Source organism: Hyla sarda (genome assembly GCF_029499605.1).
Source record: "Hyla sarda isolate aHylSar1 chromosome 1 unlocalized genomic scaffold, aHylSar1.hap1 SUPER_1_unloc_8, whole genome shotgun sequence".
Classification (NCBI taxonomy): Eukaryota; Metazoa; Chordata; class Amphibia; order Anura; family Hylidae; genus Hyla; species Hyla sarda.
Window position 1 is genome coordinate 658,633 of NW_026607594.1, and position 18,672 is coordinate 677,304.

At 43.1% G+C, this 18,672-nt stretch overlaps 2 protein-coding genes across 2 annotated transcripts in view; one reads left to right on the top strand and one right to left on the bottom strand.

Annotated features, from left to right (window-relative positions):
* Window positions 1–18,672, top strand: part of LOC130298293 (zinc finger protein 585A-like) — a 68,649-nt gene that overhangs the window by 36,749 nt on the left and 13,228 nt on the right. The window lies entirely within an intron of this gene.
* LOC130298286 (gastrula zinc finger protein XlCGF71.1-like) lies at window positions 7,939–9,894 on the bottom strand. Its single transcript, XM_056551218.1, has one exon. It carries the CDS (start codon window positions 9,424–9,426, stop codon window positions 8,617–8,619), a length of 810 nt encoding a protein of 269 aa, XP_056407193.1. The 5' UTR covers window positions 9,427–9,894; the 3' UTR covers window positions 7,939–8,616.

The window sequence follows — 18,672 nt, forward strand, 5'->3', positions numbered from 1 at the left end:
CTTTTCTGTGTAGGAAATTAATGCCTTTGATTCATTATAACTTCTCTTTTTTTATCCTGAATGCAGCGATATAGATTCCCTATAAATGTTTCTGTTTCCAACCAATTTGGCCTGAGTGTCACCCACTCCCCATATGGGATATTTATATTACATGTATTGGATGCAGGAAGAGGCTTGTGAGGTGATATTCCCTGTTATCTCTTTACTGTAGGGGGAGACCTGGATTTTATTGTCTGAAAGAAAAACATTTAAAAAAATATGTCTTTAGTGGAAAAAGGAGACGTGAATTTAAAGGGATACTCCGGTGGAATTTTTTTAAAGTCAGCTGGTGCCAGAAAGTTAAACAAATTTGTAAATGACTTCTATTTCGAAATCTTAATCCTTCCAGTACTTATAAGCTGCTGTATCAGCACAGGAAGTTGTGTAGTTCTTTCAGTCTGACCAAAGTGCTCTCTGCTGACACCTCTGTCCATTTTAGGAACTGTCCAGAGCCAGAGCAAATCCCCATAGCAAACCTCTCCTGCTCTGGACAGTTCCTGACATGGACTGAGTTGTCAGCAGAGAGCACTGTGGTCAGACGGTAAAAAAACACACAACTTCCTGTAGAGCATACAGCAGCTGATCAGTACTGGAAGGATTGAGATTTTAAAATAGAAGTAATTTACATATTTGATTAACTTTCTGGCACCAGTTGATTTAACCTCTTCAGGACACAGGACGTATCCATACGCCCATGGGAATTCCGGTCCCAGCCGCTCACCGGGTGGGGACCGGACCGGGGTGACTGCTGATATCTACCAGCAGGCACCCCGTGCAAACCCCTGGGGGGTCCTGAGACCCCCCCCCCATGTCGGCGATCAATTCAATTCAGACCTGCGATTTGCGGCTCTTCTTGGTCAATCGGGTCTCTGGTGACCCGGAAAAAAGGGTGAATGGGGCTGTCCGAGAGAGCCCCATTCACCCTTACACAGCAGGAGTGAGGTGGCACGGGTGCCGCCTCACAATCACATGATTGATCGTCCGGAACGGATCTGCTGGGTGGCAATCGGGACAACAAAGATGGCGGCGATCGGCGCCGCTGGAGGTCTCCTACCTTCCCCTGGTCAGGATCGGTGGCAGCAGTCCCTGTGGCAGGAGCGGTGGCAACAACTTGCAGCATGCACAGCCAAAGGGCATGCTGGGAGTTGTAGTTTTGCAACAGCAGGAGTTCCATCTACAACTCCCAGCATGCCCTTTGGTAGTCTGTGCATGCTGGGGGTTGTCGTTATGCAACAACTGAAGGCACATTTTGTCTATGAAAAAGTGTGCATTCAGCTGTTGCATAACTACAACTCCCAGCATGCACAGACTACTAAAGGGTATGCTGTAAGTTGTAGTAGTGTGCCTCCAGCTGTTGCAAACCTACAACTCTCAGCATGCCCTTTGACTGTCAATGCATGCTGATTGTTGCAGTTTTGCAACAGCTGGAGACACATTGGTTGTGAAACCGAGTTTGTTACCTAACTCAGTGTTTCGCAACCAGTGTGCCTCCAGCTGTTGCAAAACTACAACTCCCAGCATGCACAGAGAGACTGTACATGCTGGGAGTTCTAGTTTTGCAACAGCTGGAGGCACACTGTTTTAAGTAACTGAGTTAAGTAACAAACTCTGTGTTTCGCAACCAATGTGCCTCCAGCTGTTGCATAATTACAACTCCCAGCATTTATGGTCTAATATATAAACAAGAAAAAACAACAAGAGGTGCGCCCCTAGTGAGGACCGTTTGACTAAGATGAAAGAATTAACGCAAAGATGGGTTCTTACCCCTAGGTGTTGCGCTCAGAGCACAACACCTACAGTAGCGTCTATGTGCAGGAAATCGAGGGAAACCGCTGCCACGAGGAACAACCCAGTGTGACGTCCGTCAATCCGGTGGATAGCAATGAAGATAAACATGTAGACAAGTTCCTCTCAAGAAGGCGCTGGTACCCGGAGATGGAAATAAACTTCTTTATTAGCGACGCGTTTCGATCACAGGCTGACCAAGCATTTATGGTCTGTCAGTGCATGCTGGGAGTTGTAGTTTTGTAACAGCTGGAGGTTTGCCCCCCCCCCCCCCATGTGAATGTACAGGGTACATACACACGGGCGGGTTTACAGCGAGTTCTGCTGCAAGTTTGAGAGGTGGCAAATTTTCCGCCGCAGCTCAAACTCCCAGCGAAAAACTCATTGTAAACCTCTGCCCGTGTGAATGTACCCTAAAAACACTACACTACCACATAATAAAGGGTAAAACACTACATATACACCCCGTTACACTGTCCCTCCCCCCCCTCCCCAATAAAAAAAAACGTCTTGTACGGCACTGTTTCCAAAACGGAACCTCCAGCTGATGAAAAACAACAACTCACAGTATTGCCGGACAGCCACTGACTGTCAAGGCATGCAACAGCTGGAGGCACCCTGATTGGGAAACACTGCCATAGGGTATTTTTGTGGCGGATTCAGATCCCCAATTTAGTCCTCAAATGCGCTTTGACACTCTCTCACTTCGGAGCCCTGACGTATTTCAAGGAAACAGTTTAGGGCTACATATGGGGTATTTCCGTACACGGGAGGAATTGCGATACAAATTTTGGGGGCTTTTTCTCCTTTTACTCCTTATGAAAAGGTAAAGTTGGGGTCTACACCAGCATGTTAGTGTAAAAAAAACATTTTTTTACACTAACATGCTGGTGTTGCCCCATACTTTTAATTTATACAAGAAGTAAAAGGGAAAAAAGACCCCCAAAATTTGTAATGCAATTTCTCCTGAGTACAGAAATACCCCATATATGGGCGTAAAGTGCTCTGCGGGCGCACAACAAGGCTCACAAGTGAGAGCGTGTCATGTACATTTCAAGTCAAAATTGGTGATTTGCACAGGGGTGGCTTTTACCACGGTTCTGACATAAACACAAAACAGTAAATACCCACATGTGACCCCATTTTGGAAACTACACCCCTCACGAAATGTAACAAGGGGTAAAGTGAGCCTTAAAGGGGTACTCCCGTGGAAAACTCTTTTTTTACAATCAACTGGTGCCAGAAAGTGAAACAGATTTCTAAATCACTTCTATTAAAAAATCTTAATCCTTACAGTACTTTTTAGGGGCTGTATACTAAAGAGAAATCCAAAAAAGAAATGCATTTCCTCTGATGTCCTGACCACAGTGCTCTCTGCTGACCTCTGCTGTCCATTTCAGGAAATGTCCAGAAAAGGAGAAAATCCCCATAGCAAACATATGCTTCTCTGGACAGTTCCTAAAATGGACAGCAGAGGTCAGCAGAGAGCACTGTGGTCATCACATCAGAGGAAGTGCATTTCTTTTTTGGATTTCTGTTTAATATACAGCCCCTAAAAAGTACTGGAAGGATTAAGATTTTTTAATAAAAGTGATTTACAAATCTGTTTAACTATCTGGCAACAGTTGATTTAAAAAAAAAGTTTTCCACAGGAGTACCCCTTTAAAACCCCACAGGTGTTTGACAAATTTCCGTTAAAGTTGGATGTGAAAATGGAAAAAAAAAATGTTTTTGCACTAAAATGCTGGTGTTACCCTACATTTTTCATTTTCACAAGGGAGAATAGGAAAAAAGCCCCCCAAAATGTGTAGCCCCATTTCCTCTGAGTAAGAACATACCCCATATGTGGATGTAAAGTGCTCTGCTGGCGAACTACAATGCTCAGAAGAGAAGGAGCACCATTGGGCTTCTGGAGAGAGAATGTGTCCGAAATTGAAGGCCACGTGTGTTTACAAAGCCCCCATAGTGCCAGAACAATGGACCCCCCCCCCCCCACATGTGACCCCATTTTGGAAACTACACCCATCACGTATTATAATAAGGGGTACAGTGAGCATTTACACCCCACAGGTGTCATTTGCACAGCCCACTGTTCCAAAGATCTGTAAAACGCCAGTGGGGTGTAAATGTTCACTGCACCCCTTATTCAATTCTGTGAGGGGTGTAGTTTCCAAAATGGGGTCACATGTGGGGGGGGGGGGTCCCACTTCTATTCCAACCAAATTCTCTCACCAAAAGCTCAATTGGCACTCCTTCTCTTCTGAGCATTGTAGTTCACCCGCAGAGCACTTTACATCCATATATGGGGTATTTCCATATTCAGAAGAAATTGGGTTACAAATTTTGGGAGGCTTTTTCTCCAATTACCCCTTGTGAAAATGAAAAATTTGGGGTAAAACCAGCATTTTAGTGAATCTAATTTTTCATTTTCACTTCCAACTTTAGCGGAAATTTGTCAAGCACCTGTGAGGTGTTAAGGCTCATTGTGCCCCTTCTTACGTTCCTTGAGGGGTGTAGTTTCCAAAATAGTATGCCATGTGTTTTTTTTTTTTTTTGCTGTTCTGGCACCTTAGTAGCTTCCAAAATGTGACATGCCCCCCAAAAACCATTTCAGCAAAATTTGCTTTCCAAAAGCCAAATGTGACTCCTTCTCTTCTGAACATTGTAGTGCGCCCGCAGTGCACTTGATGTCCACATGGGGTATTTCCATACTCAGAAGAGATGGGGGTTACAAATTTTGGGGCATTTTCTCCTATAACCCCTTGTAAAAATCTGAAATTTGGGGAAAAGCAGCATTTAGTGAAAAAATAAATTCATTTACACATCCAACTTTAACGAAAAGTCGTCAAACACCTGTGGGGTATTAAGGCTCACTGGACCCCTTGTTACGTGCCTTGAGGGGTGTAGTTTCCAAAATGGTATGCCATGTTTTTTTTGTTGTTTTTTTTTGCTGTTATGGCACCATAGGGGCTTCCTAAATGGGACATGCCCCCCAGAAAGCCATTTCAGAAAAACTCACTCTCCAAAATCCCATTGTCGCTCCTTCCCTTCTGAGCCCTCTAGTGCACCCACAGAGCACTTGACATACACATGAGGTATTTTCTTACTCGAGAGAAATTGGGTTACAAATTTTGGGGGTCTTTTTCTTCTTTTACCCCTTAAAATGTCAAAAACTGGGTCTACAAGAACATGCGAGTGTAAAAAATTTTCTCCTTCACTTTGCTGCTATTCCTGTGAAACACCTAAAGGGTTAACACACTTACTGAATGGGGTGCAGTTTTTATAATGGGGTAATTTATGGGGTATTTCTAATATGAAGACCCTTCAAATCCACTTCAAAACTGAACTGGTACCTGAAAAATTCCAATTTAGAAAATTTGTGAAAAATTGGAAAATTGCTGCTGAACTTTGAAGCCTCTGATGTCTTCCAAAAGTAAAAACAGGTCAACTTTATGATGGAAACATAAAGTAGACATATTGTATTTGTGAATCAATATATCATTTATTTGGAATATCCATTTTCCTTACAAGCAGAGAGCTTCAAAGTTAGAAAAATGTTTAATTTTCATGAAATTTGGGGATTTTTCACCAAGAAAGGATGCAAGTAACGACGAAAATTTACCACTGTGTTCAAGTAGAATATGTCATGAAAAACTGTCTCGGAATCAGAATAAAAGGTAAAAGCATCAGAGTTATTAATGCTTAAAGTGACAGTGGTCAGAATTACAAAAAAGGGCTCAGTCATTAAGGTGAAAAAGGGCTCAGTCCTTAAGGGGTTAAATTCACGTCTCCTTTTTCCAGTAAAGACATTTTTTTTAATGTTTTTCTTTCAGACAAGTACGATAAAATCCAGGTCTCCCCCTACAGTAAAGAGATAACAGGGAATATCACCTCACAAGCCTCTTCCTGCATCCAATACATGTAATATAAATATCCCATATGGGGAGTGGGTGACACTCAGGCCAAATTGGTCGGAAACAGAAACATTTATAGGGAATCTATATCGCTGCATTCAAGGTTAAAAAAAGAGAAATTATAATGAATCAAAGGCATTAATTTCCTACACAGAAAAGTAACCCATGAAATGTTAATATGAAGACAAATAAACCGTCCCCAGATTTATTACTCCCTATAGTCCGCAGCTTTTTTGCCATAAAGAAGATTATGAGAAAATATCGACCTATTTTAGGGCCGGACTCCGTTTTGAAGGGATTTTCTTTGAATCAGCTGCAAGCAGTAGCCAAACGGGCCCCTCTCTGGGTTATAGGGTTTCACCAAGTTTTTTTGTAGATCCCAGTAAGAAAAAAACGCAACCAACTTGGTTAAAGGGGAACTCCGCCCCTAGACACCCGCGATCTCAGCTGCGGCCCCCCAGACATCTGATGCACTGAGGGAACTTTGCTGCGTGTCGGATGACTGGAAATGCGGGGCGAAGGCTTGTGACATGACAAGTCTATGGACTTGCATTGAGGGGGTGTGGCTATGATGTCACAAACGGTGCATCCGACGCTCTAAACGAACGCCGGGTGTAGCAGGGAGATTGTGGGGGTCCAAAGCGGCAGGACCCCCACGATCAGACATCTTAACCCCTATCCTTTGTATATGGGATGAGATATCTATGGGCAGAGTACCCCTTTAACTCCTTAAGGATGAAGCCCATTTGGGCCTTAAGGACTCAGACAATTTTATTTTTATGTTTTCGTTTTTTCCTCCTCGCCTTCAAAAAATCATAACTCTTTCATATTTTCATCCACAGACTAGTATGAGGGCTTGTTTTTTACGCGACCAGTTGTACGTTGTAATGTCATCACTCACTTTACCATAAAATGTATGGCGCAACAAAAAAAATACTATTTATGTGGGGAAATTAAAAAGAAAACTGAAATTTTGCAAATTTTGGAAGGTTTCCTTTTCACGCCATACAATTTACGGTACAAATGACGTGTTCTTTATTCTTTAGGTCAATACGATTAAAATGATACCCGTGATTTCGTTCTTTTCTATTACTGTTGCGCTTAAAAAAAAAAAAGCAAACTGTTTAACCAAATTAGTACGTTTAAAATCCCCTTATTTTGAAGACCTCTAACTTTTTCATTTTTCCGTATAAGCGGCGGTATGAGGGCTCATTTTTTGCACCATGATCTGTACTTTTTATTCATACCATATTTTCTTATATAAAACTTTGAATACATTTTTCATTAAAAAAAAATTTGGAATAAAATGTTATAAAAAAGCAGCTATTTTGGATTTTTTTAAAAAAATTTTTAAGTTCACGCCGTTCACCGTACGGTATCATTAACATTTTATTTTAATAATTCAGATATTTACGCACGTGGCGATACCAAATATGTATATCATTTTTTTTTTTACACTTTTTTGGGGGTGAAATAGGGAAAATGGGATAATTTTCGTTTTTATTGGGGGAGGGGGTTTTTCACATTTTTTTAAAAACTTTTTATAATTTTATTTTTACATTTTAATAGTCCCCATAGGGGACTATTTTTAGCAATCATTTGATTGCTAATACTGTTCAGTGCTATGCATAGGACATGTGAACAACAAAAACCCCAGGAAATTCCAGGGCAAAAACTATAAACAACAACTTTAGGGGAAACCGCAGCATTTGTATGGCCACCACTGAGGCAATAACTATAATGTATACTGGTGCTGACAAAAACCCTGCATGTTAAAAGTTCACCACAAGCCAGAGTCCCGACGGCGTTTCGCTGGTTACCCAGCATCATCAGAGGACTGGCGGCAAGTTTGTTATTTTAATCATTGTGGTACACACACCACGTGTTACCAATGGTTTCTGAATCAGATTGCACTATATTTTCTATATGCAAACAATAAAAGTTATATTTTTTTATTAATTTTCGGGGGGGGGGGGGTTCTAGTTTAGGGCACCCCTTTGGGGGTTTCCCTTAAAGTTGTTGTTTATATGCATAGGACATAGCACTGATCAGTGTTATCGGCGATCTTCTGCTCTGGTCTGCTCGATCGCAGACTCCTTCTGCTGTTCTGGATGATCGGATCGCTGCGTTACATTCCCTATATACAACGTCAGGGACAATATTACATTTATTATAAGTCCAGTGTGCGGAGATGAATATAAGAATAATAAATCATATAAGAAAGAAAACTTTTATTAAATGGGCACTCATTAAAAATTGCTATTGCACTGAAGTTTTCTATGTTTTATTTGTGTTTAAAAAAGCTGCCACTAGGTGTCTCCCTACTTGTCCAGAGCACATTTCCCCCCATCTCTTGCACATACTTTGGACTCCTGCTGGCCTTAGCCAGTGCAGCCTTAGCCAATCATAGCTCATCTCACACTGAACTGCTCTGGGCTGTGTGTAGCTGAGTGAGGGAGGAAGTTCTCCCCTGTATGGCTTCAGATGATGTCACACCTGCTGGGGAACGCCCCTTCCCAGTCTGTGAATCTGACTGAGACTGAGCAGAAAATACAGAACAATATCAAGGTAGAAAACTAAGAAATAATAAAAATAAAGGCCGGGGGTGGTTTATCATGATGGGGGCAGTGATCTGGGAGGATTATAACATGTAACAAGTTAATGAGAGGTTCTCTTTAACAATTGGTAAGAAGTTTGGAGATGAGGCCTATAAATAAGCATTTATATATATATATATATATATATATATATATATATATATGTATTACTGTCAACTATCCTATGTACATGATTAATATATAATACTCTAAATTGGCTTCTTCCCTGTGTGAATTCTTTGATGTCTGATAAGATGTGATTTATTAGCAAAACACTTTTCTCATTCTGCACATGCAAATGGCTTCTCTCTTGTGTGAGTTCTTTGATGTACAACAAGGTCTGATTTCTGAGTAAAACATTTCCCACATTCTGCACATGAAAATGGCTTCTCCTCTGTGTGAATTCTTTGATGTTGAAGAAGACTTGATTTGTGAGAGAAACATTTCCCACATTCTGAACATAAAAATGGCTTCTCCCCTGTGTGAGTTCTTTGATGTTGAACAAGACTTGACTTCTCAGTATAACATTTCCCACATTCTGCACATGAAAATGGCTTCTCTCCTGTGTGAGTTCTTTGATGTGTAACAAGATGTGATTGCTGAGGAAAACATTTTCTACATTCTGAGCATGAAAATGGCTTTTTCCCTGTGTGAGTCCTTTGATGTGTAACAAGATGTGATTTCTGAGTAAAACATTTCCCACATTCTGAACATGAAAACGGCTTTTCTCCTTTGTGAGTTCTCTGATGTACAACAAGACCTGATTTAAAAGTAAAACATGTCCCACATTCTGAGCATGAATATGGTTTCTTTCCTGTATGAGCTCGTTGATGTCCAACACCCCTTCTGTGACTTTTATTTTGCTGAACATCCTGTGATGAATGAGAAGACAGGACCTGTATATAAGGATGAGATGACAGATCTTGGCTGTGAAGGGCTGAGGGTGTATCTGGGATAATGGAATGTTCTTCATATGTATCTTGTGTGATATCATCATCTGCTTTATAATCTGAAGATATAAGATTCTCCTCTGATCTCCTGGTACAAGAATCTGCAGAGAATAACACAGATTTATTAATAACTGCGCCCATATTTATAGTCTTTTTAGTAGAACATTATAAGTGCAGCATGTGACATCATGGAACCTTCTCCCCGTCCTCTGGATAATAAATAGTTAATGTAGACATAATATAGGGTCTTCAGGTCACATACACCCCACTCCTGGACCCCATCACACTCCCATCCAGCAGCAATGAACAATCCATAGGGCACAAATCAGACGACAGCCGAGGCGGTTCAGAGCCCCCAGCAATACAGAAGTGCTGGGAAATATCCCAAATTATTCCTCTAGTCGTCTACATGGAAATCCTGCTGACTATATAAGATGGAGACAACAGGGACAATAAAAACAACAGCGCAAACAAGGACTTTAAAGACAAGATCAGTATCAGTGAGGGTGCAGACCATATATCTCACTACACTGGCAGAGCAGTTAGGCCGTTTGCCATTCAGTGAAGTGTTACCGACCGGAGCGCCCACTCACTAACATTCATACATTTTTTTAATCTCCTTTTTATAGAGATCATGGCTTATGACCACTAGGGGTCCCCATACCATCTAGCCATTGGCTGTCCGGTCGTGCTGGGAGTTGAAGTTCTGCAACATCTGTAGGGCCACACTTTGAGAACACGGATCTAAAACATTATCCTGTCCGGCTGCAGCATCATCTTTGTCCCAGCTGAAGCACAGACCTGGGGCAAAGTCCAGTAAGTGAGGGCAGGACTAGTACTCCTCTGTGCTCACTCCTGTCCTATCAGACTGCAGCATGAAAGCAGAGAGGAGGGGGTTATAGAGCCGCCTGCAGTGATTGGATAAAGAGACCCAGAAAAGCACAGCAGACCCAGAGAGGAAATGAATGAATGGTGAGTGAGGGCGGGCTCAGTGCTTGCGGACACTCCCCTTCCTGAACAGTGGATGTCAGAATAAGTGAGCAGCAGAACAGAGGGATTTGTAAGCCAAATACAGAAGACAAATAAAAAAGACCTGTATAGCATCTGGATGACCTAGTAAGTAACATATATGAACATTATTTTTTTCTGTGATTACTGCAGCTGGTGACCGAGCAGAATCTGTGACTGTTCTCTGTATTTAGTGGTTACTACTCACCAGTGCGGTTATCTGTAGGAATGTCCTCCTTATCCCCTTAAGGACTCAGGGTTTTTCCGTTTTTGCACTTTCGTTTTTTCCTCCTTACCTTTTAAAAATCATAACCCTTTCAATTTTCCACCTAAAAATCCATATTATGGCTTATTTTTTGCGTCGCCAATTCTACTTTGCAGTGACATTAGTCATTTTACCCAAAAATGCACAGCGAAACGGAAAAAAAAATCATTGTGCGACAAAATCGAAAAAAAAACGCCATTTTGTAACTTTTGGGGGCTTTGGTTTCTACGCAGTGCATATTTCGGTAAAAATTACACCTTATCATTATTCTGTAGGTCCATACGGTTAAAATGATACCCTACTTATATAGGTTTGATTTTGTCGCACTTCTGGAAAAAATCATAACTACATGCAGGAAAATTTATACGTTTAAAAATGTCATCTTCTGACCCCTATAACTTTTTTATTTTTCCACGTATGGGGTGGTATGAGGACTCATTTTTTGCGCCGTGATCTGAAGTTTTTATCGGTATGATTTTTGTTTTGATCGGACTTTTTGATCACTTTTTATTCATTTTTTAATGATATAAAAAGTGACCAAAATACGCTTTTTTGGACTTTGGAATTTTTTTTGCGTGTACGCCATTGACCGTACGGCTTAATTAATGATATATTTTTATAGTTCGGACATTTACGCACGCGGCGATACCACATATGTTTATTTTTTATTTTTTTTACACTGTTTTATTTTTTTTATGGGAAAAGGGGGGTGATTCAAACTTTTATTAGGGAAGGGGTTAAATGACCTTTATTAACACTTTTTTTTTTACATTTTTTTTGCAGTGTTATAGGTCCCATAGGGACCTATAACACTGCACACACTGATCTCCTATGCTGATCACTGGCGTGCATTAACACGCCTGTGATCAGCATTATCGGCGCTTGACTGCTCCTGCCTGGATCTCAGGCACGGAGCAGTCATTCGTCGATCGGACACCGGGGAGGCAGGTAAGAGCCCTCCCGGTGTCCGATCAGCTGTTCGGGACGCCGCGATTTCACCGCGGCGGTCCCGAACAGCCCGACTGAGCAGCCGGGTCACTTTCACTTTCACTTTAGAAGCGGCGGTCAGCTTTGACCGCCGCTTCTAAAGGGTTAATACCGCACATCGCCGCGATCGGCGATGTGTGGTATTAGCCGCGGGTCCCGGCCGTTGATTAGCGCCGGGACCGACGCGATATGATGCGGGATCGCGGCGCGATCCCGCTTCATATCGCGGGAGCCGGCGCAGGACGTAAATATACGTCCTGCGTCGTTAAGGGGTTATACTGCTCATCACCGCTCACATCTGTCTCTTCTTCTTCTTTCTTTATATCTGTAGCATTAATATAGATCAGATCTTTCCCTGTAGGAATGTCCTCCTTATACTGCTCATCACTGCTCACATCCGTCTCTTGTTTTTCCTTTATGTCCGTTGCATTAATATAGCTCAGATCTTTCCCTATAGGAATGTCCTCCTTATACTGCTCATCAATGTTTACGTCTGTCTCTTGTTCTTCCTTTATGTCTGTAGCATTAATATAGATCAGATCTTTCCCTGTAGGAATGTCCTCCCTATACTGCTCATAACCGCTCATATCTGTCTCTTGTTCTTCCTTTATGTCTGTAGTATTAATATAGATCAGCTCTTTTTCTGTAGGAATGTCCTCCTTATACTGCTTATTACGGCTCACATCTGTCTCTGGAGCATTAATATAGATCAGATCTTCCCCTGTAGGAATGTCCTTATACTGCTCATCACTGCTCACATCTGTCTCTTCTTCTTCCTTTATGTCTGTAGCATTAATATAGATCAGATCTTTCTCCGTAGGAAAGTTCTCCTTATCCTGCTCATCGCCGCTCACATCTGTCTCTGGAGCATAAATATTGTTCAGATCTTCTCCCTGATTCATAAGATGTGGAAGAAATATTGTAAAAGTCATCAGACAGTAGGAGACGTCACGTGGGATGTTATAGATGAGCAGGAGATGAGGAGTCATGGGGGGTGAGGGGACTGACCACAAGAGCTTCACAGCCCTTCTACAGATCATAGGGAATATCTCCATCTACCTGATCATCCTGTGGAAGAAGAGGACGGGGACACCTCTCTGGTGCTGTTCTCTTACTGGATCTGACTGTAGGGAACACATACAGAGACTGAATTCATTCTTTACATACAAATAATGAGAGGACGTGTGTATATAGTCATGTCTATTACCTGGTGATGTGAGGGGCTGCTGATCCTCCATCATGACCTGATCCTTGTACTGATCCTTGTGTCCTTCTACATACTCCCACTCCTCCATGGAGAAATAGACCGCCACGTCCTGACACCTTATAGGAACCTGTATTGTGAATAAACATTTAATTCTATACAATTCCAGGATGTTATATGGAGACATTTGAGGGGATATTCCTGCACATGATTTATCTTCTTGCTCTCGGATGATGAGGTGAATACTTGTCGGGGCAGATCCTCTATATTATGGTCACATGTCCCCAACTGACCGCAAGTCTGATGATCCAGCTGTCAGTTCAGGTCATTATACCCAAAGCGCCCGTCCCATGGAGTGTAAGGAGTTAAGTGATATTTCATAGTATCACTGCTCCCCTCCCCCGGGACTATATAGATGGCTGCTTACTGTCTGGCCCCTAAGGATAGAATTGGCAGTGCTGTGTACCACTTAACCCTAGCTAGACTGGTTGTTCTTATCCCAGCGAGTAGAAGGGACAATAAGCAGCTATCTGTATAGTGTGTGGCCCCAGAAAAGTTAAGTAGCAATGCATCACCACCATTTAACTCCTTCATGGCTGACTGGGCAGGAGGTATATAATGTATAGCCATGGGCCAAGCTCCGGAGCAGGAGACGCATCAAATCTGGCATATCTTCTGCTCCTGTGCAGGAAACCCCTTTCAGAGCAGGGACTCCTGTCATTAAAGTGATAAGATTTGGAGGGGAGGGAGGCTGCTGCCAGTCTATGAACCACAGTCAGGAGTTCAGCACGATTCATAGTCCCTAGGACCTACCTGCTATCAGCATCTGGGACTCATTGCTAATGCCGGACATCACCAATGCCAAAAATCTATTTCCGGTGGAGCTGATAAGGACCCCCACAGTGAAATAGCGGGGTCCTGGTCAGCTGAGAGAACGGGTGGAGGTCCCTAACCTCGCTCCACGCTGTCTGAACGACGCTCCAATCCTGCAGGCAGCCTCAGCATCACAGCATTGATCAGTGTATGTAATCTATAGATTCCATGTAATAGTCTACTACAGGGACTAAAAAACTGGGAATAAGGTAAAAAGAACATTAACTTAATATGAATAAGCCCCTCCCCTAATAAACGATTAATCTTCCCCATTTACCAATTTGTTTCTCTTAAATGAAATAATGTAAACAAAAATAAACCTAAACATATGTGTAACCGCACGGTCAATGGCGTAAACGTAAAAAAATACAACTTCATGGTCCAGAAAAAAATTCTTAAAAAGTGATCAAAAAGTCTCATCAAAACTAAAGTGTTTCCGATATAAATTACAGATCACAGCGCAAAAAATGACTTTCATACATCCCCGTATACGGAATAATAAGAGAGTTATAGGAGACAAGGTAGGACAATCTGATACAGACTCATTATTGTACAAAAAGTCAGAATTGTTTTATATTTTAAAAGTGTTAAAATAAAACCTATATAAATCATTTATCATTATAAACGTTTGGACCTACAGAATAAAAAGAATTATTACCGTAATGTGCACTGCGTCAAAACAGAAGACCCCAAATTTAAAAATAGCTTTTTTTTTTCTATTTCACCCCACAAATAATATTTTTTTGGCCCTTGTAGATTTTGAGGTAAAATGAGTGATGTCATTACAAAGTACAAACCGGTGGTGAAAAAAACAACAAGAACAAGAAGCGTCATATGGGTTTGTAAAGAGGAAATTGCAATCATTATGGCTATTAGAAGGCGAGGAGGAAGACATTAAAAAGAGAAATCACTGTGTCCTTAAGGGGTTAAAACGCAAAACTGCTGGGTTCTGAAGGGGTTAATAGTACAAAAAACATCTAACAGCAACATGTGACCACACACATACCTCCACCTGCAGAGCTGTACAGGAGCCGTGTACTTACAGGACCTGCGATTATGTCACAGTCATGTGATCAATCGGGACTCTGCTGTCACATGACCATTCTCACAGGTCCTTCAGCCACAGTCACATCTATACTGCTATACTTTGCCCCTCAAATGTACTGGTCACATGATTATGACATCATCACAGGTCCTACACCTCCAGCATGTAGCAGATACAGAGCAGGTCCTGGTGGGGCAGTCACTGCTGTTGTGAGTGGAGATCTCTCGGAGCAGCAGCCCCTGATCATGTGACTCCTCCTCCTCCAGGTGACTGATCACATGACCGTGACATCATCGCAGGTCCTGTAAGCACACGGCTCCTCTACAGATACAGGTATGTGTGTGCGGTCACCATCAGATCAGGATTATTGGGGATGTTTATTATTAACCCTTAAGGACACGATGTATATTTACATTCTGTGCCCCATATGGGACTTTGAGGTGAGCTCAGGAGCTATAAGCAGCCAGGACTCACCACTAATGACGCTCATCACCATTAACCCTTTAGATTCCGTGATTAAAGTCGATTGCAGGATCTAAAATGAGTAAAATGCAGTTGTTGGGGGGGCGGAGTCTAGATCAACTGAGATGACGGCCGGAGGGCCCCTTACCATGCTCTGTGCTCAGATCGGGGCTCTAAGTATACAGAGACCTCCACAGCCTGTATAAGCCGAGCACTGATAACACTGATCACTATGGCAGAGCGTTATTCAGGGTTTGTAATAGAAGCCCCTCCCCTAAGAAGTTTATATCCCATTTTTGTAATAAAATAATGTAGGTGGGCGTGGCTTAGACATGGCGCTGTACGGTTGTTTCTCTAGGGAGCGCCGTGCCGGCCAGTGGTTGTTTGCCTGATTTCCTGCCTATACTGCCCCCCAGGGGATGTCTGGATGGTGAAGGTATCAGGTCACTTACCCGCCCATCCTGTCACCTGGTCAGTCTCTTTTCTCCGGGTATCAGCCACTTCTTCCATACAGGACTATGTAAGCATCAGGTTTTTTAAGTTTCTCCCGCACCCTTATTATTACTTAAGTGTTTCCAAACCAGCGTGCCTCCAGCTGTTGTAAAACTACAACTCCCAGCATGCCCTGACAGCCAAATGCTGTAACAGCTGGAGGCACCCTGCTTGGTAAACACTGACTCCGGTGATGGCCCAGACCCTGCGTGTGTAACGGTATATGATGCTCGGCCTCTGCTGCAGGTAATAGCAGGTTCTTCCGGGGCGACATATCACAATTCACATAAAATCCTGATGTAATTGTGATGTATATTGTGCCCCCTAGTGGACACATTTCAGTATTCTTCATTGGACAATGTCATATTGAATCCCTCTATTCTTCTCCCTGCTCTGATGAAGATGTTCTGAATACACCGCAGCCTCAGAGATTAGAAGAAATGGATTCACAACATCTTCAGCAGAGCAGGGAGAGCGACCTCAGAAGACCTGGAGGACTAGAGTGCCACCACTGGACGGGAGAGGGGAGTGCACTCTAGTCTCTTATTTTACAGCCCTCGGACAATGGATTTTGTTTTATAGAGAAATCTGAAAACTCCTATAATGTCTCTTATAATGTTTTATTTCTCCATAGAATCTGGTGCGGTTTATCATCGTCTCCTCTTCTTCCCTTCAGGTTTCTCCAATCCAGGATCCTCTGCTGATATCTTCTATATAAGAGAATTCTCCTGGATGACCCATCAACCATGGAGAGAGACAGGAACAAGATGGCCGACAGGATCATAAACCTCACCCTACAGATACTCTTCCGGCTTACTGGAGAGGTGAGGGATTCTGGGAGTGATGTCACATTACCTCATTCTTATCTATGTAATAACAGATGGATATGACTGGAGAGGTGAGGGATTCTGGGAGTGATGTCACATGACCTCATTATCTATGTAATAACAGATGGATATGACTGGAGAGGTGAGGGATTCTGGGAGTGATGTCACATGACCTCATTCTTATCTATGTAATAACAGATGGATATGACTGGAGAGGTGAGGGATTCTGGGAGTGATGTCACATGACCTCATTCTTATCTATGTAATAACAGATGGATATGACTGGAGAGGTGAGGGATTCTGGGAGTCATGTCACATGACCTCATTCTTATCTATGTAATAGATGGATATGACTGGAGAGGTGAGGGATTCTGGGAGTGATGTCACATGACCTCATTCTTATCTATGTAATAACAGATGGATATGACTGGAGAGGTGAGGGATTCTGGGAGTGATGTCACATGACCTCATTCTTATCTGTGTAATAACAGATGGATATGACTGGAGAGGTGAGGGATTCTGGGAGTGATGTCACATGACCTCATTCTTATCTATGTAATAACAGATGGATATGACCGGAGAGGTGAGGGATTCTGGGAGTGATGTCACATGACCTCATTCTTATCTATGTTATAACAGATGGATATGACTGGAGAGGTGAGGGATTCTGGGAATGTATGTAGTGGTATTAATGTGTCTCTCCATACACAGGATTACACAGTAGTGAAGAAGTCCTCTAGTGGGCGCTGTCGGGCCCCTGTGTGTGAAGGACGGGGAAGAACCCTGAGTCCAATCCCGGGGCCCCCACCTCACTCCCTGATACATGAGGAAAGGGATGAACAAAAGATCCTAGAACTCATTAACAAGATGATGGAGCTGCTGACTGGAAAGGTGACACTGCTGGGACATTGTACAGTAATGGAGGGGTCTGGTGATGACTGGAGAGGTGACACTGCTGGGACATTATACAGTAATGGAGGGGTCTGGTGATGACTGGAGAGGTGACACTGCTGGGACATTATATAGTAATGGAGGGGTCTGGTGATGACTGGAGAGGTGACACTGCTGGGACATTATACAGTAATGGAGGGGTCTGGTGATGTCTGGAGAGGTGACACTACTGGGACATTATACAGTAATGGAGGGGTCTGGTGATGACTGGAGAGGTGACACTGCTGGGACATTATACAGTAATGGAGGGGTCTGGTGATGACTGGAGAGGTGACACTGCTGGGACATTATACAGTAATGGAGGGGTCTGGTGATGACTGGAGAGGTGACACTGCTGGGACATTATACAGTAATGGAGGGGTCTGGTGATGACTGGAGAGGTGACACTGCTGGGACATTATACAGTAATGGAGGGGTCTGGTGATGACTGGAGAGGTGACACTATTGGGACATTATACAGTAATGGAGGGGTCTGGTGATGACTGGAGAGGTGACACTGCTGGGACATTATACAGTAATGGAGGGGTCTGGTGATGACTGGAGAGGTGACACTGCTGGGGCATTATACAGTAATGGAGGGGTCTGGTGATGACTGGAGAGGTGACACTGCTGGGACATTATACAGTAATGGAGGGGTCTGGTGATGACTGGAGAGGTGACACTGCTGGGACATTATACAGTAATGGAGGGGTCTGGTGATGACGAGACGTGACACTGCTGGGACATTGTACAGTAATGGAGGGGTCTGGTGATGACTGGAGAGGTGACACTGCTGGGACATTATACAGTAATGGAGGGGTCTGGTGATGACTGGAGAGGTGACACTGCTGGGAATGCTGGGACATTATACAGTAATGGAGGGGTCTGGTGATGACTGGAGAGGTGACACTGCTGGGACGTTATATAGTAATGGAGGGGTCTGGTGATGACTGGAGAGGTGACACTGCTGGGACATTATACAGTAATGGAGGGGTCTGGTGATGACTGGAGAGGTGACACTGCTGGGACATTATACAGTAATGGAGGGGTCTGGTGATGACTGGAGAGGTGACACTGCTGGGAATGCTGGGACATTATACAGTAATGGAGGGGTCTGGTGATGACTGGAGAGGTGACACTGCTGGGACATTATACAGTAATGGAGGGGTCTGGTGATGACTGGAGAGGTGACACTGCTGGGACATTATACAGTAATGGAGGGGTCTGGTGATGACTGGAGAGGTGACACTGCTGGGACATTATACAGCAATGGAGGGGTCTGGTGATGACTGGA

Coding starts and splice junctions, on each gene's coding strand:
- LOC130298286 (XM_056551218.1), bottom strand. CDS start 9,426: ATGGGCGCAGTTATTAATAAATCTGTGTTATTCTCTGCAGATTCTTGT.